The sequence below is a fragment of the Hyaena hyaena genome, unplaced genomic scaffold, assembly GCF_003009895.1.
Source record: "Hyaena hyaena isolate Hyena2069 unplaced genomic scaffold, ASM300989v1 scaffold_176, whole genome shotgun sequence".
Lineage (NCBI taxonomy): Eukaryota > Metazoa > Chordata > Mammalia > Carnivora > Hyaenidae > Hyaena > Hyaena hyaena.
This window is the reverse complement of record NW_024080809.1, coordinates 2555597-2579040: the sequence shown is the minus strand read 5'-3', so window position 1 is coordinate 2579040 and position 23444 is coordinate 2555597. Positions and strand designations below refer to the sequence as shown.

The window sequence follows — 23444 nt, the reverse complement described above, 5'->3', positions numbered from 1 at the left end:
AAGGAATTGAATAGACCATGGCCACAATCTATGTCTATGAAAAAGGATCTGGCCTATCACCTATTTTCATAGTTTTATTGGAACACAGTCACACTTATGTATTGTCCATGGCCTCTTTCAAATTACAATGGTAGAGCTGAGTAGTTGTGACAGAGTCCCTATGGTCCACAAAGCCTAAAATCTTTACTATCTGGCCCTTAACCTAACACCTTACCAACCCTGAACTAGACTATCTCCAGTACTGATTTTGGCTAATGATTCTATAAAGTACAACCAAACAATACAAAAGCCTGCTCAGTTTCTTGCCCACTTAACTATACTGCCTTATTCTTAGAAAGATTTAGTTTAGTTCACAAAACTGTAATGTAGCACATAGCCGCATACATGTAAAGTCTGAATAGGAGAGAGTAAGGAAATCAGGACAAAGGGAAAAATGAGCAAAGAAACACAGACGTGAAGTCAGAGGGGTGTGAACATGTAGACTGTAAATCCTGAGATGCTGTGTGCTTTCAGTGGCCACGAACTTGGCTCTCAGAAGCCACTACACGGAGAGGGCCAGGATCCCTTTCCCAACTTACGGTGTTCGCTGAAGGCCCGCAGAAGACCTCAGCAATCCCTGGCACAGAGAACCACTTATCCCTAGAGTCTGTGCATAAAAGGGGTAACATGAGATGGAGTGAAGCCCCAGAAACACCCAAACAGCTAGGAAGTATCTCCATGGCATTTACTGCCCCTGAAATGTACCTCAGTGTGGGCCAACCCCAAGTCCCAAAGCAGATTTTGTCCTCAATTCTTCCAGCACATTCCCCAATTCTGAAATAAGCGTGCACCCTTTTTATAACCAGAAAATGATCAATATTTTTAATTTTTTAAAAAGATAAAGGAAGGGCACCTGGGGTGGGTCAGTCCTTAAGCATCTGACTTCAGGTCAGGTCATGATCTCATAGTTCGTGAGTTAGAGCCCCACGTTGGCTCTGCGCTGACAGCTCGGAGCTTGGAGCCTGCTTTGGATTCTGTGTCTCCCTCTCCCTCTGCCCCTCCCTTGGTTGCTCTCTGTCTCTCAAAAATAAATAAACATTAAAAAAATTTTATTGATAATGGAAGCAGTAACCCTTGACAGCCTGGTGTCCACTTTGATGCTGAACCCCTCCACCGTGTGCTCCAAGAGAAGGCGCTATCCAGTCTTGCTGTTCCTATGAAGCTAAGCCTGACTACCATGGTGGGAGCAGCAGGCAGGTATTTTGAGACCCAATGCTCCAGGTGTGAACCACAAAAAGCACTGGGGAGTGGTGACTATCATTCATCCTTATTCACACTGAGCTCGACAACCTTATATCTAGTCTATCAATATAAATAGTTCACACCCTAGATCTCTGATACTCATCACCTTATGCCCAGGGCCTAGAATAGTGTCTGGAGCAGGTGAGAAATAAGCATTTGCTGAATGAATGATGTGCTCGTCTGAGAGATCCCAGACAGCAGGTGAATCTACAGATGTGCTGGGGTCGTCTAGAGAATCTTCCCCAATCTGGGCCTTACCCACAATTCCTCACTTTGAGACTCTCGCCTGTGACAATAAGACAGGTAAGGAAGGGGCTCAGGTGTGGCAGCCAAGCTCCTGAAGCCATGTGTCCAAAAAAATTAAACATCAAATAAGGGAACTCTGAACTGCTGGGTGTCTAGTCTTGCTTTAATCCCATTGTTGCAAGGATAAACATTTGGACAGCTCCAGACAAACACAGCTTTGGGTTCGGAACAGACAGAGCTGCTTTGTCGTGCGCACGGAGACTTCTATGTGAAATATGCTCCTCACTCAGAGCAAAGACCCGCCTTCCCCTAAAGGAGAGGCCTGTTCCGAAGGTACTGAGACGCCCGCTCTCTGTGTGCAGTGGCATCAGGCCTGCTATGTGTGGGCCAGACCAGCCCCGGCAGGACTTTCTCCAAGGAGACCTTCAGAGAGCAGCTGGCATCAGGGGCAGAGAGGCGTAGGCAGGCTGTGCTTGTCCATGCAAATGTTAAGCGAATCAGGCCAAACCGCCTCAGGACCTAACTGGCTCAGACAGTAATGTCAAAATGTCACAGCCAAAGCGACAGCTGACAGTGGCTTAGGAAAAGAAGAGGCATTATCTTTTCTGGGGAACTCATGACACAGAAAGAGCACTAGACAGGGAGTCCAGAGGCCTGCAGGTACGAGCCTGGCTCTGCGACTTGAGGCTGTATGTTCTTCGGTAAGTTACTGCCCTTCCTATGCCTTGGGTTCCTCAAATGTAAACTGGAGACAAATCCATTGATAAGACTGGTTTGCCTGCTTCCTTGTAATGAACCCTGACAACACAACAGCAAACAGGAGAGATGGAACAAATACAACACGGCCCTTGCCCTTCAACCTGATCATAATGCACAGTGCCTCACACAGAGCCTGGCTCACCGGAGGCTCTCGATAATGTTACTGTGAGTAGGAGTATCTACGTAACTATTGGTGTCCTTGGCCTCTTAGTTCTGCTTTCGCAGCACCACCCACATCCACCCATCTGCCTGTACTGCGTGGTGCTCGTTGAGGCCTTGCTGTGGCGGGTCCCCTGTGGTCATCTGCTCTTGGCCTGTCCCCAGCGCAGTAGCTCACTGTCCTGACGGATCCTAGCACGTCGTGCTCCCGCCTCACCAATTTGCTCCTTACTTGTCCCCTTGTATTTCTCTCTGTACAACCACCAATCACAATGGCCCTCCCTCAAAATCTCCTTTTCCTACAAAATTCAGTCCGCATTCTTCAGCTGGGCATTTGAAGATCTGACGAGCTGCCGCCAGCCCATCTTCCTGGTCTTCCATCCCCTCAGTCTGGACCTCAGTCCCTCTGTGTTCCACGCCCTTTCTCTGCTGCCACTGTTCCCTCACTCTTTGGGATGACCCCCTCTACTGGGTGGACATTCAAGATGCCAGCTCACAGTTCAAAGCTCATCTCAAATGCTCTCCGTTTTGTTATGTATTATTTAGGTATTCTTCTCAGCTTCTGTCCCACTAAGTGGTCCTTTTCTTGTTTTTAAGCTCAGGTATGCTTCTATCTCCGATATCTTCTCTGTCATCAAGCATGTGCTCAGTTCATCTCGAAATGGGAGTTTAGCTCAAAGGCTCCTCCCTGTGAAGCGACACAAAGGCTTTCTTGATGGCCCCTATGTCCCCACACTCAGCACCCCCTATCCACACCCACAGGATGCTTGTACTCAGCATTTCTTCTTCATACATTCTTTCAATAACTTCCATCCATGGTACAATGGAAGTAGATCATTCCTTGTTTTCCACAGGGCCACAAAAGAACGCCTAGCTGAGTCATCCTGGTAACTCTCAGCTGCTGCCAATGGAGATAATCAGAGCTTCTACAGTGGCCATGTGGAAGTGACTGGCATTGCATTCGTGCAACCAAACGGTCTGCTGTTCCTTGCCCCCCATCACTAGCACAGGGATAGCATGTGCTGCCTGCATTTCTTTCCCCATGAACGCCCAGACCCAGAATTCACCCTCCATCTGCTTCCCAGAGAATCCACTTATACACAAGCACCAAACAGCAACAGAGCCTTTACTGCAGAAGACTGTGCAGGGAGGTGAGGATGGAGGTAACACAGCACAGGCCGTGGCAAGCAACCTACAATTCCGCATTAGACGCTTCCTTGCCACCCGGTCTCTCCTGGGTCCTACAGACCCGGGTTGCCCTCCTCCATGCAGAATCTGGCCTCACCAATTGCTCTCTCTCCTCTCCAGAACCCCAGCTTTAAACCTCTCCGATTTCTATGGTGCCAGCAATTAACATCAGCCACGGCTTCCAGACTTTCCAGAAGGCTCGGCTGCCAAAAGCTCACTCAGTTAACAGAACCTTGTCCTCCTTGATGACTTTGGCCACCACCTTTGTGATGTGAGCATGACATTCACTGTCATAGTCCCTCCCTCAACAGTTTGCGAGATATTTATCCCAAACATAACGTAGAGTTCTCCCCAAGAAGGATTCTGATGGGTGAAACTTTTCCCATCTCCTCACACCTATTGTCACCTCCTCACTGAACTCTCACCATGAAACACCTTGGGTGTGGCACCTATCTTCCAATGGCCCTGCCTGATCTTTGATTTACCCAGCTGTCAGGACATTCCTATTCAATCTTTAAGCCAAATGAGTCTTGACCAAGCCTCAGCTTCAAGCCCAGGAAGGGCAGCCCGTACAAAACAGCTTCCAGAATCGTAACAAGAAATCATTTGGAATGCAGCTTCCTTCTCAGGGAAACTCCTGACCCAGAGCAGACCTGACAGAGTGAACGGGCATATATTGAGCACTCTATGCATCCTGGCATTTATCATTTATGGGCTCTCGGTGGAATTCTGAGCACAGTTCTCTGACTCTCTTCTCCTCTCCAAGATTATCAAGCTGTGTGCATGCGTGTGTGTCTGTGCACATGGGTGTCTGTGTGCACGCCTGTGTGTGCATGCACGCACACACCTACTCTGCTGGCAGAAGATATGTTCTATATCCTCCTCAGTGTACCCTCTTAGCCCCAGGTGCTGGCCCATTCTGCAAATCTCCCTCACACTCCTGGCTTATGTGCACAGGGGAGCCAGCCTCTACCCCATGACCCACTATTCACCCCCATTCCCCAATAGTCAGTAGGCTAGAGAAGACCCAGGAAACATGGTGGGATCATGGGCCAGACAGCAGGCCTCCCTGAGTTCAAGCAGTTGGAGACTCACCAGGACTCTGCCAGTTAGTGTCTGGGCAGAGATCATCACCCCCGCCCAGTCCTTCACAGAGGTCATCCAGCCGACCTCGGCTGCCACTGCCTCCTCTTTTTCGTCCACTGGCTTGAGAGTGCCGTCCGCCTGGCTCGAGCCATTGTTAATCTTCTGGGCCTCCTGGCAACAGAGAGAACAGGGTTGAGAACAGGAACCAACTGGATTTCGTAAACACAACCTGCCCAAAAGAATCAGAGTTGGAAAGGTCCTGGCTGATGAGGATGTTGGCTTGAAGGTACATGGGGTGAGGAGCTGGGACAGACTATGGCTTTGATTTTTTTTTTTTAATCTTTTTAAAAAGAGTCTTTATTTCCTCTTAAAATATCTTTGTGAAAGAAAGAAGAATGAAATTATTCTCTTTCCACTTGAAAGGAAAAAAACCACGAAGCTCAGCAGGGAAAACATCCTGTCTCGGGTCATGGAGGGACTACAAAGAGGTGAGGTTGGCATGATGCCCACCATTCACCCCCTTCTCACAGGAGCACCCTATCTTCCTGCAGGAAATCCCCATCTACTCATCTCGATCTATGTAGTTCAAAAGGAACTGAAGGCCCACGTTGGTCCCAGGAATGGAGACTCCATTCCATCCCTCAGGCAACAGAGATTGAGCCAGTGATGGTCACATGACCCATGCCAACCCAATCCAATTCAAGCCTGGGACTTTTGCTGGAAAGACTAGGAAAGGCAACCCTTCCCTGAGAATAAAGCCACCACAAAGGAAACTAGGAGACGTGATAGAATACTAATGTCATCCTTTGAACACTTGAATCCAACTGTACCTGAAATCCACACCAGAACTTTGTTAATAACATTTTTTAAGTGTTTTATTTACTTTTGGGAGAGCACAAGTGGAGAAGGGCAGAGAGAGGGGGGACCAAGGATATGAAGCAGGCTCCCTCACTGACAGCAGTGAACCCGATGTGGAGCTTGAACTCACGAACCGTAAGATCATGACCTAAGCCAAAGTCAGACACTCAACTGACCGAGCCACCCAGGCACCCCCAGACCTTTTTAATTACAAAAGAGAATAAGTTTCCTTTCATGGTTAAAAACATGCTTCAGGAAACAAGGTTGACCTCTTCAGATAACTGAGCCCCACATGGGGCCCTAAATTGCACACTTTTGTACACAACGTGCCCTTTGCCTAAAACATTCTTTTCCCACAGAAGGTCACAGCTTACTCCCTCACTTCCCACAAGTCTTTGCTCAAATACCACCTTTCAGTGAAATCTTCTCTGCCTAGCCTTTGAAAATTCCAACTCTACCTGGGTGGTTCAGTCAGTTAAGCGTTTGACTTCAGTTCAGGTAATGATCTCACAGTCCGTGAGTTCAAGCCCTGCATCAGGATCTGTGCTGACAGCTCAGAGCCTGGAGCCTGCTTCGGATTCTGTGTCTCCCTCTCTCCCTGCCCCTCCCCTCCGCAGTGGTGCTCTCTCTCTCTCTCTTTCTCTCTCGCTCTCGCTCTCACTCTCACTATCTCTCTCGCTCTCACTCTCACTCTCTCTCTTGCTCTCATTCTCTCTCTCGCTCTCACTCTCTCTCCTTCAAAGGTACATAAACATTTCAAAAAATTTTAAATTCCAACAGCACCACCTTTTGGTTTTATTTTTTACTTACAGTCTGCCTCCCCTACCAAGTGCTGTACCCTGAGTGCCTAAAAGCGTGCCTTGAATACAGGTGGCTCTATAAACATGAATGAACAAGTGAAAAAGTGTTATGAGAACCAGCCCTTCACAATGTGCTTAGGACTAGCAAGCAAAATACAGGACACCCAGAGAAATTTGAATTTCAGATAAACAACATACTTTTTACACAGCACACAGTTATACTAAACACATACTCATTATATAAAATTTAAATTTAAATGGGCCCCCTGCTCAAATACCTACTGAGATTATTTCTGCAGGTACAGATGTATAAAAAGATGCCAGCAAACTATATTCACCATTTAAAACCTTAAAATTAATTTTCAAGAGGCGCCTGGGTGGCTCAGTTGGTTAAACATCTGACTCTTGGTTTTGGCTCAGGTAATGATCTCACAGAAAGTGAGTTTGAGCCCGAAGTCCGGCTCCACGAGTTTGGGATTCTTTCTCTCCCTCTCTGTCCTCCTCACTGCACGCTCTCTCTCTGAAAACAAATAAACTTTTATAAAAATTCATAAAACAGAATTAATTTTCTAGGCAAACAGGCACTGGAGACATTGTGAGCTGGAGCACAGGAGAGAAACCAAGGCAGAGGTGAAAACTGTTGTCTGCAGTGAGTGGGGATGGGGCAGAGTGAGGAAGGTAAAGCTGAGCGACACGGGATGAGTCATCCTCCTGGGGACTCGCAGGCAGGAAGCTGCTCCTGACACAGCGTCCTCCCTTCTGGCCTCCACGGCTCAGAGAAGCAGGAGGGCACAAGGAGCATCAGCACTGGGTGCTCATGCTGGAGTTCTAAGTGTATTAGGCCCCAGGGAGCTGGAATCGCCTAAGAGGAGGCTGTAGTTGGGGAGCCACAGAGTGGGCACATTTGGTGCCACTTGATGACATCTGTGGAGTCTGCTGCCCAAACCAATCTCATTTGGCCTGTTAGGAACCTATGTCTTGACCTAAGACTTGACTGTGTCTTGACTATGTGGAGATTCAGCCCAAGTGAGTGTCCTATAAATGACAATGGTCCTGACCCAGAGGCCCTTACTAGGAGCCTTGGTAACTGAAGGTGTAGATTCAGCTCTCTTGTCCCCTGGGACCTCCCCTGTAAGATGGGCACAATGCGGCCTGTCCCACTGGCATTGGCGGGATTAAACAGTACCCAAAGGCACACACACACTTTCAGTTAATTGGTGCTACCACCTCTCGCCTCTCCTTGAGCCATGACACTCTAAAGCAGTGCTTCTCAAGTTCAAGTGGGCATCAGAAGCACTGGGAGGCCTTGTTAAAACAGAGTGTTGGGGCTGCATTTCTAACAAGTTCCCAGAGAATACTGATGCTTGCAGTCTGGGAACCCCACTTTGAGAACCACTGTTCCTAATCATGCTGGCACGGCTTCATCATTCCTGCCCTGATCTGAAATGGGACACAGATCTTAACCCCCAGCTCTTTCCCAGCTTCCCCCTTCACCCAGGACAGAACCACCTGCTTCTCTCAGAACTAGAGAATGTGGGTGGACAAGGAAGGGGTGGGAACAGAGCAAAGCCCTCCAATCAGAGGCTCTTGTTTCTCCCCCTGAGCAGCGCCCCCCAGCCATGTGTCAAAGCTGGTCCATGGCCGCAGGCTGCTCCTCAGCCTGGGGCCCACAGCCACCCCGCAGGCCTTCAGACCTTGGTAGAGAGAAGGAGCAGGAAAAAGGCCGGGAGGCTGGGAGTCTTCCACGGTCACCGTGGTTTCAACACATCAATAATTCAGAGCACAAGAGGTATTTCGCAGATGATGCCCTTTTGCCAGCCCTCTTAACTATTGTTTTACAAGGCATTCATTACTTTAATTACTTTATGATAGGCAAGGACAAACAGAGACCAAGGAAAGATAATGCCCTTGTTATTATTTGCTTACACTAGATGCTGTGGGCTTAATTACCACATGTGGGAGGCAGGGCTAGGGCAGAGCCTGATGAGCCTGATGCCAACCTGCAGAGCCTGATGCCAGCCGGCCAGGTTAGCCATTGTTGGCCTGGGGGAAAGGCCCCTTCCACCTCTGACCTTCCTCTGGCCAAAGCACTCCTCACTGGGATCAGGTACAACCCCATGCTCTGGAGAAAAGAGGGTAGAGGCCCAGGGATGAGGCCGTATCCTGTAGACACAGCAGGGAAGGAATGGTAAGGGACAGTACCCAGGATCATAGTGACTGGCCACCATTTATCAAGTCAGAACTGGGCACCAGCAACTAAAAATTTAGTGTTTTCCATATATGATTTGCTTAGGGCTTATAATAAATCCAACAAGCAGGTGGAAACATCCCCATTTTACAGACAGGGTAACTGAGAGCAGGTATTTCCCAGAAGAAGACACAGAGCTTGAGAGGGCTTGATCAGCTCTGCCACTTACAAGCTGGCTACCATGGGCATGGTAACTCATGAGCCTCATCTCCTCCATATAAAATGGGGATAGGCACACCGGCCCCATCAAGGTGGTGGAGAAACTTACATGAGACAGACAACACACAGCATGTTGTTGGTGCCAGGCAGTTAGAGCTGCCAGACAGCATCCACGGAAGGGACGGTGCCTCCAAGGATATTCAGTTAAAACTGCACCACTTCATGCCTTGGTGGCCCTGAGAGAGACCCTGATAACAGTAGGTGGGACACCGACCCAGAGGGAACCTTAACAAATTATTGAAGAATGGGGGATAAGTGCGTGGAGGTTCTAACAGCTATGACTATTTAACGAGGCGATGGCCCCTGGGAAGGAAGGCACCATGGCTTCTGGAGGGCTTCTGGCAAGAGCTGTGCTGCGTCCCCCCAGCACAGTGGGCTCAGCGATTCCTACACAGAGTAAGCCCTGGACCAAGTGACCTCTTAGATTCATAGATCCCTTCTGATTCTGAACTCCATCAAATCAACCTCCCTTTGAGATGAAGAGATGGAGGATCAAAGCAAGCTGCCCTTTTGGTCCCAGGATATGGCTCTCTCTCCTAAGCCCCCAGGACATTGCTAGAGTGGGGGGGGGGGCGCCTTGTTCTGAATGGCAAAGTGGCATCTATCAAACCTTCCACTTCCCACTGCAGAGAAGGACCCAGTTGCACTGCAGGGAAGACACCTAAGCAGGGTCAGGCAGTCTTCCCCCAGCATCAGGAGCAACCTGGCCCTGATCCCTGCTTAACCTGTGTGTGTGCGCACCCCTGTGTGTGTGTGTGTGTGTGTGTGTGTGTGAGAGAGAGAGAGAGAGAGAGAGAGAGAAAGAGAGAGAGAGAGAGAGATTGAGAGAGAGAATGAGATAGAGACCCCAAAAGTTACAGGCTCCAGCTGCCCTAGCCTCAGACAGGACACCAGAGATTTTCTGAAATGGAGAGAAGGATGTCTTGGAGGAAAAGAAAGGAACACAGATGAGGAAGGAGCGGGGAAAGACTGAGACTGGGCGGGGCCTGCGGGCATGTCCTGGAAGACACAGATTCAGCTACAGCCTAGAGAAAGAGGTTCAGTCTTGCTTAGGAGCCCACTCTTCCCTCCAGCCCGGCCCTCTCTCCACCAGAGTCTTATGTAAAATGAGCCATGCTGCTTCCTGCAGACAACACAGGACAACATCTAATCTCAGTGCCCAGCCTGGAGGACGGAGAGGGGCACAGGTACAGGAGTCTGGGGTACCCTCGAGGCCACCCCCAGTGGTCAGCAGCCCCCTCTTCCTGCCTGCTCACACAGACAGCCTCTCACAGGCCTCACCCCTACTGTGCCTTCTCCCTATTCCTTCTAGCAGCGCTCTCCTCAGTGGCCGCAGAGGGCCTCATGCCTCCCGTGTCACCTGTGGTCAAGGCCTGACCAGACCACAGTCACCTAGTGCTCTCTGTACAGAGTACACATCTGTTGGATGTTTAGGCATTGCTTCTGAATCATAAGATCAAAGACAGAAGCCTAAGAAGGGACCTCAGCAGTCCCTGCAGATGCCAACACCCCTCGTTATACAGATGGGAGCACTGGCGGCGAGAGAGGAAGCCACATGCCCAGTCCCACCCAGCCTGGCCAAGAGTGGACCCCCAGCCAGCTCTGTGGCTCCTACTCCTTAGCACACCCCTCTGCTGCACCAGCCTGTGGCGCGGAGGCCACGTGCTCCTGGGAACTGTCCAGGCTTTGAGGGGAGGGGCCATGGTGGGAAGCAACCATTCTTGTCTTCAAAGGGTGTGGCGTTCCCCAGCAAAGGGAGCGGCCCCAGCCCCTCGCTGGAGAGCAAGCCTATTGTAATCCCAGGACCCCAAAGCCCCCAGTCCTCAAATCCAGGTCCTCTGTCTCTCATCCTTCCTGAATTGGACCCAGTATACTGCAAACTTTGGGTTTGTGGTGTGGTAGGAAGAGCTCTGAGGATCACAGTACTCAAATCCAAGTCCAGCTTTTCTGGATGGTCTTGGACAAGTCAGTTCATTTCTAAGAGCCTCTTCTATAAACAGCAATGAGGGCTGCCTTGCAATCTGGTAAGGTGGAGCACAGCACTTTCTGAAAGCACCGAGTGCCTTATTACGGGTGGGTGATGGTGGCATTGCTGTCTTCTGGTCCCGGGCAGGAAGCAATGCTGCTCTGGAGGAGGGGGTTCCAGACCCCAAAGCCAGGTCTCGCAGAGCCCGTGGCTCAGCTGTCAGATCCCCACCCAGTTGTATCTTGCTGGGTGGGGCCCCATTATCTCCCTGAGCCCCAACAGGATGTTGGAATTGTCAGGTCCTGCCAGGTGGCCCACTGTGCTGGCCACACCCTCCCGCAAGCCGCACCACACCTGCTCCAGCCTGGCGGGGCTCGTGCACCCCAGGCACGCTCGCACCCACACCTGTCAGGCAGGGCATGTCAGGCCACCCGGGGCACTGCACCTGCTGCGTGACTACAGAAGGGATGGGGGTCAGTTGCTGGGAGGAATCTAGAGTTCCCTCCCTGCCCCCACGGGGACTGCCCCCAGCAGCCCCACGTCTGTCTCGAGCTTGATTTCATCTGGGTTCTTTAGACACTGGCTTCTCATCCCAAATCTGGGAAGTTGCTTAAACGGTGATCATCTGGGAGGAAAACTACTCTTAAAAATGTAAGTCAGATCATGCTGCAGCTGTGCCGACACCTCCTATGGTCCTCGTCCCACTTGGAGGATAAGTCACAGCCTAACACAGTCCAACGCACCCAATCTGTCCGCGCCTGTCGCCACCCTCCACGGCGCCCACTCACTCACTCACTCCAGCCCAGTCAGCCTCCTTGTGCTTCCAGAATGTTCTAGGCTGCTCCCCCGGGGCCCAGATAGCCCCACAGCCGCTTCCCTCGACATTCTCAGGTCGTTGTCACCGTATTACCGAGAGGTAATTACATAACGGGACACCCTCCCCACCCTGACCACTCCCGTCCTTGCTCTATTCCTCCTCAGAGCATTTATACGCTATCCGCTAGCCTGCCAACTTCCACTGTCCTTTACGGTCTGTAAGCTCCACCAGGGAAAGATGTCACCTTCCTTTTGTCCGCTGCCCTGTCCTCAACGGTGGAGCATCGTGAGCTCTGAGTAGGCACCTGCTCCATCTAGGTGAGAGATGGGAATGAAGGGTGCAGGAAGGAAGGAAAGAAAGAGGGAGGGAAGAAGGAGAGCTGCAGCAAATGGGAAGTCGGCCCAGGCCCACACACGGACCACTGCTGCTGAGCACACTGCAGCAACTCGACAGCGCAGGTAGGAATGTACCCGCTGCAGAGGAGGGGATGAGTGTCTGGCCCAGGAAGACACAGCCAGAATTGTAACCCAGCTGTCTGACACCACAAAGAGGCGAGTACCCGTCCTGATGTCCTTCCAGGGAGTGCGTGAGGCGCAAATGGGATCATGTGTGCAAAAGGGTTATTTATGGACTATTGCAAAGTGCCCGGGAAGGGTTTATTACCATTCTGAGCACTCAATTCACCCCACTTCCGGGCACTGTGTGTACCACAGAGACCCTTCTTCAAGGTCCCCATGCCTTGAGAGAGTAGTGAAATCAAGGACAGAGAAACATGGTTCCTTTCTTGGCCGAGAACCAGCTTGGAGCCATAAATCACCCTTCACGTAATGATGCATCCAATCAGAAATGAATATGGCCAAACTGACAGGCCATGATGCCTTCCTCCTAAGCACTAAGGTGTCATATGCCCATGTAGCTGGAAGTGGAGATAGAGCTTCCCAAGTGCCCCTGCATCCTTGGAGGGTCCCAGCAGGCAAATCCTCAAGGATGGCTGGACCTGAGGCACCTCTGGGGTGGGGCTCTGAAAGGGAACCGCCTCCCCTCATCCCTCAGAGGACACAGCAGGGGCAAGAGCAAGCCCCATCCCTCCAAGTATCATGACTGCACCCCTGCCCAGAGCCTTGTGTCACAGGCTATTTCCTGGATGTGCAACTTCCACAGGGCTGTGGGGGAAGGAAGGACCTGGAACCCTCCATCTGCCCTCTCCTTGGGTCTCATTCTGATCCCACTCTTCCTCACATTCCCCTGGCCACCATCAGAAACTAATTTCCCAGAGCCTGTATTGAACGATTCTGCTCCTGAAGTATCCCTTTCATCTTCCTGGAACCCCAACCCTCACCCCCTCTCCATGGCAGCTCCCCACCTCTCCTCATCCGCTTGTCCTCAAAACTGACCCAGCAGCCCTGCATACAGCTGCCCTCAGCCAAGCGCAAAACAGGAGTCTTTCTCTCTTGCTAGAGGAATGGTGATGGGTAAAGAGCTCTGGGCTACAAGTTAGGAAGCCGTCATTCTAGCCCCAGCTTTGCCAGGAATAGGCTGCGTGACCTTGGCCAATCACCCAACTTCACTGAGCAGAGCCCTCAAGTGAGAAATGAGAGTAGTGAATTAAGAGCAGTGAATTAAGCCCATAGTTTTCTGTTCCCTGGGGCATCGTGTATTCTGTGAGATGCCTTAGAAGGTTAGCAAAAGAGGGAAAAGGAGGCAAGGCCACGCCCCCACGAAAACCCAAGCATCTCTGCACTGAGCTGTTTTCACGGAGTAAGGTCCCATGCTAGACTGGGTCTGAATGAAGTGGTTTTCTGTGGAGGAAAAAAATGTTTGAAATCCACTGAGTCTAAATCCACAGGCCCATTTTAGCTTTTTAAAAATGCTTTATTTCGTGGCCATGATTATGACATTCTGGGGCACAGTTTGGCCTGAGACCCAGAAATGCTTGAACTTTAATATCTATAAACCCACAGGGCCAGCAGAACCTCCATGCGGGCTATGGTTCTGGCGCCTCTGCCTTGGCCCTAAACGCTGGGGAATGGCCCTCCAGACACCCCTACTTGTTCCAAACAGACCCAAAGGAAATCCCTCCAGCGGCCTCATACGCATCCTGGGCGTGTGGCCCAGCACTGGATTCTCTCAGGTACTGATAATCCTACGTATTAGGGATTAGGCCGATTACCCAAAGCAGCTCAGGCAAAAAAGCATAATGTGGGCACCACCAGCTGGGATGTCCACGGCGAGAGCTCTGCAGAGAAAGGAAAAAGAGGAAGGGGTAGCCAAGACACGTAGGGGTGGGGGGAACAGGGCAGCTGAGGCTCTGGGCCCCACCTAGAGCTGGCGTGAGGAAGCAGCGAGACGGGGTCTCTCCCAGAGAAGCTTCAATTATGGCGCCCCTCCCTCGCAGGTCAGAGCGCCCTCTGCACCTCACAGCCTCCCTATCCATCCCCCGGGACCTCACAGGCGCAGGAGGACGCACAAGCGTGTCACACGAGCCTACCCAGCAGCTATTACACTTGTTAACGGCAGGCTGCACCTCCAGGGAAGGCCTGCCTACAATGCCCACAGACGCAGGCCACAGGAGCTTAAAAAGAAGCCTGGACGAAGCCAAGTGCTCCAGGATGTCAGAAAACCATCCGAGTGTACTGGGTCTCTCCGCTGGTCATGAGACACTTGATCATCACAGGCATTTTTAGCTACTGCTTCCCAGGTGCACAGTCCAGTTTCTCACTCCTAGGAGCCCCCTGGGCTGTGTGTGAATAACTGCTCTTCATAGGTCTTTGTGGGAGATAAAGGTGACAGAAGAAAAAGGCTAGGTGACCTTTAACAAGGCACTTACCATCTTTGTGCCTCGGGTTTCTTTGTCTCAATTCAAAGGGGCTGTGTAAACGCTCCCCAAGGCTCTGTCCGTCTTGCGAACCGCCTGACCTTGAGGCCTGGATTGTAAGCCCATCACCTGCACGTGTTCCTGAATATGAAGTGCTGGGGGAGCCTGGGGCCCTTTCTGGCTCCTGTCAGGCGAACGAGAACTCCGTAATGCTCGCCAGTCTCCCCTGCACTGAGGGGGCTCAGCTGGCCCTCGGGAAGTCTTCAGTTCCCTCCTGCATCTACAGGCTGTGTTCTCTACTGGCAGTTTTACACCATCTTATTTAATCCTCACAATAAGCCTGCAAGGTGGGAACGCCATGAGACTTAGAGACATTGAGTAATTTCCAAGATCACTCATCTCCTAAGTGGCGGCACAGAAATTTAAATTCAGTCTATTCTAAGACTAAAGGCCATGTTTCTCTCCTATGCCCTGTTGCCTCAGGATAGGCAAAATGTACAAAGAAAAGATCTCCTCATAAAATGCTGTTTATTACTACTACCGAAACAATCCTCTTAGACCCGACGGCTTCTAACAAAATTTTGTAGCTCAGACATCTAAATCTGGTCATGCCGTATATGGATAGGGAGCTGGAGAAATGGCCCAGAGAAGGGGGTTTCAACCTGGGAACAGAAGGACCCATTAGACATAATGTCCTGTGGTGCGATGTGTTCTCAAATGGGCATGCTCGCTGCTTAACAATCAATAAGCTAACCCCTAACTTTCATGATGAATGTATACATCTCAGCCACAAGGCCATACACGCAGACTAATGGTCTCCTTCTCCTTCAATTAGTTTAACAAAATGAGAACATATGTGATAGCCCAGAGTCCACTACAGGGACCTCAAAGTCTTGGGATTGTGTTAGCAGAGACCCCAACTCTGATCCCTCAGCCAGACTGACCAAGGCTGGGCCCATGTCAGTGCACCCACCTGCAAAGACATGGCAGCCCCTGCCCTGGGAGAATGGCTCATTAGCCACCCAGACAAGAAAACTGTCACAGGGACCCGGTCGGAAGACAAAAATTACATGTTTTTTTCGTTGAGAAATAATTTGTAATCACACCCAGCAAGTCTGAAGCAGAACTAGAAATTCAGAAGGATTAATAATAAAGGTAATTTTCCGAATGTACTGTCTTGGTTAATCCTGTTAACACGATTGCAAGTGAGACGCTATTATCCCCATTTTGAAAATGAGAAACTGAGAGGCGCTTGGGTGGCTCAGTCTGTTAAGCGTCTGACTTCAGCTCAGTCATGATCTCATGGTTCATGGGTTCCAGCCCCGCATCGGCTCTGTGCTGACAGCTCAGAGCCTGGAGCCTGCTTCTGATTCTGTGTCTCTCTGCCTCTCCCTGGCTCCTGCTCTGTCTCTCTCTGTCTCTCAAAAATAAATAAATGCTAAAAAAAAAAAGGAAAGAAAGAAAGAAACTGAGGCACTGAGGCTCTCTGAAGGTCTACTGTTAGCACGATGACCTTACAAATCCCAGGGAGGGCTATGAAATCAGTATAAATCCCCTTTTTTATAGGAAAAATCTTGCACTTTATGGAAAGGCGATCTAGCATGACTTCTTGCTTCAAGGAGAATACTGAAACCCTTCAAAAAACCTTTTTTAATGAAATGAATCTCAGAGTTATAGAGGTCGAGGTTGCAAGCAACTTGAGAACTTGTGCAGTTTGATTCCTCCCTTCAGAAAGGAACAGTCTAGGGTCATGGAAGGAGGAGGGCCTTTTCAAGGAAACATGGTCTATTCATAAATATTTTTTAAAATATTTTTAACATTTGTTTTTATTTTTGAGAGACAGTATGAGCAGAGAAGGGACAGAGAGAGAGGGAGTTACAGAATTCGAAGCAGGCTCCAGGCCCTGAGTTGTCAGCACAGAGCCCGATGCAGGGCTCAAACTCACAAACCATGAGATCGTGACCTGAGCGGAAGTTGGACACTTAACTGAATGAGCCACCCAGGTGCCCCCACAGCCTGCTCATATAAGAGACTACTTAGAACCCCACATGACTGAGAGACAGCATGAGAAGGGTAGGAAGCACGAGTGTTGTTGTCTGACAGCCAGAGTCTCACTCCAGCCTTCCCCTCTTACCAACTGTGCAACCCAGAACCTCATCTTAGCCTCAGTTCCCTTGTTGGAAAAACAGGCTTACAAATACCTTCCTCAGGGAACACTTGTGAGGCTCAGCCACCAGGATGAATGCAAGGCAGCTGGTGAGGGCTCAGTAAATAGCAGTTATTATTAGTAGCTAAGTGCCAGACCATGAACTTGTACGGTCTTAGAAACAACCTGTTCAAGGTCCCACAGCTAACAAAACTGATCAGGATGTGAATCCATATTTTCCAAATCGCAAACTTCCTTCCTGTTCACTTCACCAAAGTGGAGGCCAAATCCAGGTTCTAGTCAAGACAGACTGGAAATGCAAAACTAAGACCCACAGGAAATCCAAACCCCTCATTTTCATAAAAGAAGGCAGAAATCTCCATATCACAGTCAAGTTAACATGTATGACTAAAGTTAGTTGGGGGGTGGGAGGGGAGGGGAAGGCAAGTGAATCAAAACAGGGATGTGGACATGGTCGAGGAACAAATGAATGCTTCCCAAAGACAAGGACTTTAGATGTTGGAGGGACCGGTTCATCTGATCAGTGAGGTCATGGACTCTTCTTCTCTCTCGCCTTCACCCAAATTCTGAAAAGCAGCCTGCGACCATTTGGAATGTCCCCACTTCCACAGAGAAGTTACTGAGTCATGGGAAACGGTAGAGGGTCAAGAGGGGAGAAGGAAGGGAGCCCATCGCCACCTGTGGATCAGGAAAAGGATCGGGACCATGTGGGGTCTCACTCTCCGCAGCTCAGGATGCTGGGAGGTTGGCTCACAGGCCCTCTGGTCCCAAGGACCCCACATGTTGGGCCCATGCAGTGCTGCCCCAGGAGGGAGTTTGAAAATGAAAAGCAACAGCACACTGTAATGATGTCTGTCAGTGAAGGACAGCCAGCATCCTTCTCCAGGGAAGAAGTGTCCTTTTCTTTGACATTATGTCATCACTCCTTTGTTGGGTATTAATATGCCCTTTTAATGAAATGACAATGATGGTAGAGCTGGCATTTGACAGTTTCTTTTTTATGTCCCTGCTTCTCAAAATAAAAACTTGGCAACCCTGTGATATAGTCTCTATGTTTTTAAGTTTAATTGAGGATCTGTGGAAAGTCTAGGAACCGCTCACCTACTCCTCATTCTACAGATGGGAAGTTGAGGCCCAGAGGAGCCCTGCTAATAATGGCCACAGCCCCCTACATGGAACTTAAGGTGTGTCTGTCACGCCCATTGGGGACAGCTTCTGGGCCAGGAAAGGAAGGGCCCAAGGGACAGAGACAGATCCCTCAGCTCAGCCACTGCCGGTTGGTCACGAGAGCAGGAGAGAAGGGAATGCGACCGCTTTCAGGGTTGAGAGCCATACCGGAGGGTCCTGAGCTCCCAGCCTCGCTGCCACCTTCTGAAGGCCTCACTACTACCTACTACAGAAGGAAGTGCACAAAACCAGCAGTGCAACTGTAGCCAGGGCCCAACATCATCATTCCGGGGCCAGGTGGGGAGAAGGAGTTTACCAGCAGACTACAGGGGGGAGGAACTGCCTGTGGCTGAACACTGTTCTCCAAGTCAACAGACCAAAGCAACATGAGGGGACAAAGTGGAAAAACTTGGGGAACACTCCAAGTGACAGTCCAGTGCCCCCAATGTGACAGACCACCTCCTTCCCCTTAGTGTGCCCCACTTTTCCTCCTCACGCCTGCCGTTACCCAACATTGTGCACGGGTGGGCTCGCTCTCCATCAGCCTCCGTGACAGCATGAGCTCCTGGAGGCCAGGGTCTGGGCTCGACTTGCTCACACACCCTCAGAGCCTGGGACCCGCCTAGCACACAGAGGGGACTTAATGATGTGCTGGAAGAATTATTGGACAAATTCTGGTTTTGGTTTTGCAGTGTTTTGTTTTCTCTCTGTTCATATTTTCTGGAATCTCAAAATCCTCCCCAGTCTCCACTGCCCGCTGCACAGAACTCAAACCCCTCAAGGCCTGCTTCAGACTTGTCTGCCCTTCCTGCTGCTCACTACGTTTGCTTTTTCTGATAGGACTTTGTCTTCCTTGACGCCAACCTCTGTGCTGGCTCTTCCCACCCCTGGGATGCCTAGTCCCTTGCTCTCCAGCCGGCTTCATCCTCGTCAATCAAATCCATGGGCCCAGTGAAGTCCTCTCCCTGGCTTCAGCCCCCACAGCTCCCCCTGTCCCAAACACAGGGCACACTATCCATTCCTCTCACTTGTCACTGGACAGACACAGGCTGGAAGCCATTGGTGTCTTCTTATCCATGTATGTCCCATTGCCCCCATTAGCCCGAAAGCAACTTGAACTCAAGACGAGTCCTTGGCATACAGCAAGCAATGAATAGATACATAACGATTGACTAAATTAAAACACTGCTTAGTAGGTGCTGGAAAAGCAAGCCCTTTTCTGGGCACCACTGATGTCCTGGCTACACCAGGCCTCTTTCCCCAACTTGAGGCCGGCACTGAGTGCTGGCCCCAGAATCGCAGTTCCACAGGGCAGCTAAGATTTTCAAACACAAACACCAAATCCCAAACAAGATCAGATGTCATGGGGCTTCTGAAAGGCACTCGCCTCACCAGACACGTCAGTCAAAAAAAGATGAATGTTCTTGTTTACAAAAGGATTTGTCCCACTCCAGGAAAATTTCCACCATGATTTAGGAGCTAATCCAGTATGTGCCTATGGACCTCTCACCGACTAAACATCTTTCTGCCTCTTCCATCTGCTGAACTTGGGATGGGGTTTGGCTTCAGGTCAAAAGAGCAGTCCCAACTAGGTCAACCCCCTGCCTTTCTTTTCCCAACGCGTAGCATGACCCCTATGCAGGAAACCAAAGCTGAGCAGGTGAGAGAGGCCTCAGGAGGCAGAAAGATGGCCAGGTTACCAGACACACCATGCACTCAGGACCTAGCAGTGGAATCAGGTGCCTAGCAGGGCGGCCCGGGCTTAGACATCCAGGGCTCCACACAGCTGCCCGTCACCTCATGCTTTGATTCCGCACCCACCTCAGGAAGCTGGGCTGGACTCCGAAACCTCAGCCTCCTATGCTCCTGAGTTCCCACAACTAGTCTGGATCTAGGTTTCCAATACGGCAGCCAAGTACAAGAGTCTGGACCAGCTGCTAATGCGAAATAATAGCAATAACTCAACAGCCGGGGGAGAAGCGAGGGGACTTCTATTTCTAACCAGTTTAGATGCCTATTTCTCCTCGATCCCTGATGGGAGTTAGGAATGGTGAGCACCCCAGCACAGCAGAGCCTCAGCTCTCTACTTGGCACCTCTAGGCCCATCAATCTCCTTCCTCCCTGTGGCCTGGGACCCCTCCAACCCTGGACGGTGGGGAGAGGCTCAGCAGCTGTGAGAACCTTCTTTCTTAAAGAAGGTTTTTCCAAAATTATATCAGGTTTCCTTCTACCCCAGCTTGTCAGCGGGGGACTCTTTTGCCTAACATGGTTGAGGAATGTCTTAGAAACTGGAGTGATTCAGTCTGGCTTCAGATGAGGTTTTCCACCCAGACAGAGCACACCGAGTGTCTGGACGCGGCGGCTCACTACCCCTGGGGGCACCCACACCCGTTCCCTGTCTCCAGACCTCGGTCAGCAGGGCACACTTGAGAAAGTGGCAGGTCCAGCCCAAAGATGAAATTAGATATAGGAAACAAGTGAGCAGGAAGCCGAAAGGTCTTGCTCACACACTTGCATACGCAGGGGCTCCCTCCCTACAGCAACTCCCCTTCCCCCCATCCCAGTATTCTTAATTTGCAAATCTGGTTGCAACGCACCAGTATAAATATTGAGGAGCTAATGGGGAAGGTGATTCAACAACTGAAATCTCAAAAGGCACACATCTTTCTCTTGGAGAGAAGGCAAAGCCATTCAGCCTTCTCTTCGCATGGAAATTGTTTTTCCCCTCTTGCCTGTTCAGACTAGCCTTCTTCCACAAATACAGACTATAACCAGAGGGGGGCCCAAGACAATTGTTAGCAAATGCAGTTTGCAAAAATGTCTGTAACCTGAATGTCAAGTGTGCTAATGAATTGCTACTGAACTGTTGTTAGTTCTGCACATTCTCCCCTGAGGACCTACAATCTCCCTTGGACAAAAAGAAACATGCTTCGTCCCTTGGGTAAATTCCTAGGGATACAGAAATGCTGAGGCATAGGAGCACATGTACCCCAATGTTCATAGCAGCACTCTCCACAATAGCTAAAACATGGAAAGAGCCTAAGTGTCCATCAACGGACGAATGGATCAAGAAGATGTGGTTTATCTATACGATGGAATACTACATGGCAATGAGAAACAATGAAATCTGGCCATGTGTCACAACATGGATGGACCTTGAGGGTGTTATGCTGAGCGAAATAAGTCAGGCAGAGAAGGACAAATATCATATGTTTGCACGTATAGGAGGATTAGGAGGAACTTGACGGAGGAACAAGGGGGAGAAGAAGGGCGGAAATGGTGGGGGAAAAGGAGAGAGGCAAACCATGAGAGACTCTTGAATGCTGACAAAAACTGAGGACTGATGGATGTGGGGGGGAGGGGGGATGGGCATGGAGGAGGGCACTTTGGGGATGAGCACTGAGTGTTATGTGGAAACTAATTTGAAAATAAACTATTTGTAAAAAAAAAAAAAAAAAAAAAAGAAACATGCTTCCCTTCCATTAGTGCTCCATCTACCGTCTCGGGAAGGCCATACCAGGTGGGCATGGGGATGAAGATAGCGCGAGAGGGAGTCTTCTTTTAAATCTCTCAAGTCTGTTACTGTAAAGATCTAACCACTGCAATGAGGACAGGGGCCCCTGCCTGAGCACTGTGGTCATCACCTGACCAGGCGTCCTGCGAGCCCCACGTTTCCATAGCAACAGTCAGTCCAGCCCCCAGAATTTCCGGAGATGGGACCTCCTTTGTGTGGGCAGCTCTGGAAGGAAGGTCGGATTGTTGTCTGAATCCCAAGTCTCTATTTTTCTTCTTCTTCTACAGCTGCTTTTCTGACCAGAAGCCTGACAGAAGTAGCTGTTACTAATTCCTAGCATTGACGTATCAAAGGTGAGAAGCTGGCCAAAGAGAAGGGACACATAGAGAAGCTTCTTGGGATACTCGGCAGTATTCTATTTCTTGACCAGGTTGGTTATAACTATTGTGTCATGATTATTCACTATTGTGTACTTTTATGTTTCTATGTTTCTGTATATTTATTTTACTGTTTTTAGAAGACTTTAAAAATAAATCAGCTGAACTGTTCTCAAAGGACTCATCATTATCATCCACACTTATTAAGTATCATTTGGCAAAGGATAGAAGACCAGATTACAGATGACGCTGTGTCACAGCCTTGGACAACAGAACCAAGAACCAAGCAAACTCCATTGAAAGTCACTGGTCTTGGGGCACAGCCAGGGGCCAGGCACTAGCCAGAAGAAAGAAGTTGAAGCAGAGGTCAAAGGCAATCTGAAATAGCCATAGGAGGAATGGGCCAGAACCCCCCAAGAGGACTTGTTGATACAACAGTTGCTATTGGCTCAAGTTTAAGGCTGTGCCTATAAACAAGGTCATGGGGAGGAAGAGTGTGTTTTATGAGTTGTATTTGCTTCAGAAGGTCACGAGATGATGCAGGCAGGGCCCTGGCCATCAGACAAAGAGTGAGCCTTCCACTACCCTGCACTGCTCCCCCAGCCCTTCCCTGCACACACCTTATACCCTCACAAACCTATCACTTTGCTCATGTTGGATTCATTACCCCTCACCTCCTTCCCAATTCCTACAAGTTCTTCAAGACTCACTTTAAATGCTACCTCCACCATGAAGCCTCTACAGAACTCTTAATTAGAATTAATATCTGCCATGAGTGTTCACTCAACACTTACTCTCTGCTCCCTAAGAGAATTACTTGCTCCCCTGGATATGAGCCCTCACTTATATCCACGAGCATTGTGGATACATCCATCTTTCCTCCAGCTAAGAATCCTGAGGTCAGAAACCTAACCTTATTAATTCTTAGAGATATAGAATATAAATATATTATCTGGAGAACATATTCTATAGTAAGAATATATAGATATAGAGATAGAGATAAATATAGTGTACGTGTGTATGTTTAGATACTATATATATTCTTATTCTATCTCTGGCACCATGCCAGATGCATACGTAGTAGTAGGTGTGCAACAAGTAATCAATGTTGACTAATAAAAAGGCTTTAAGAGGAGGCAGGCTCAGCACCAAGGAGACAGCTTCTTTAGGTTGTCAAGGAGAGCACAGAACCTACAGGAGGGAGGGTGAATGTCATACCCGTCATAGAGAGCTGTCACATCCCAAATCCACTTCCCTCCAGCCCCATTCTCTCTCCCCTGATGGATGGGCAAGGTTCATAATTACCTGTGCGCTGCCCACTCTTATTCCAGTCCCCCAACCATTCCCCCACATAGAAGCCAGAGAGACCTCACAAAGTTTAAATCCCTCATACCATTCTTGTGCTCAGACTCTTTGATTCTTTCCCATTGTTCTTAGGGTAACGTTCAAAATCCTCAGCATGGCCTTCAGAGATGCTCTTGTATGTCTGACCTTCTCCTGGCATCCGGTCACATATGGAGCCACTCTTGGCTCATCTTCCTTACGTCCCAGCCATAATGGACTTCCTTCCACTCCTTCAATGGGTGGTCCTCCTTTCTGACTCATGGATTTGCAGGTACTATTTCTTATAACAACCCTCTCTGCCCCATTATATTCTAGGCCTTCTACTCATCCTCAAGATCTTTCTCCAGAGAGCTTTCCCTAACGCCCCCTCCACCTCCATCTCTAAGCAGTCCTCCGTAACACTCAAGGCACCTGCAAATATTTGTTCAGAGCC

General features: G+C 49.7%; 1 protein-coding gene across 1 annotated transcript in view; it reads right to left on the bottom strand.

The window, feature by feature from the left end:
• The window catches only part of LOC120237306 (calcium-activated potassium channel subunit alpha-1), a 549540-nt gene that overhangs the window by 318663 nt on the left and 207433 nt on the right, over positions 1 to 23444 (bottom strand). Inside the window, exon 2 of the mRNA XM_039240526.1 lies at positions 4729 to 4890. Coding sequence (XP_039096457.1) covers positions 4729 to 4890 — 162 coding nt within the window. The remainder of the gene's footprint in view (positions 1 to 4728; positions 4891 to 23444) is intronic.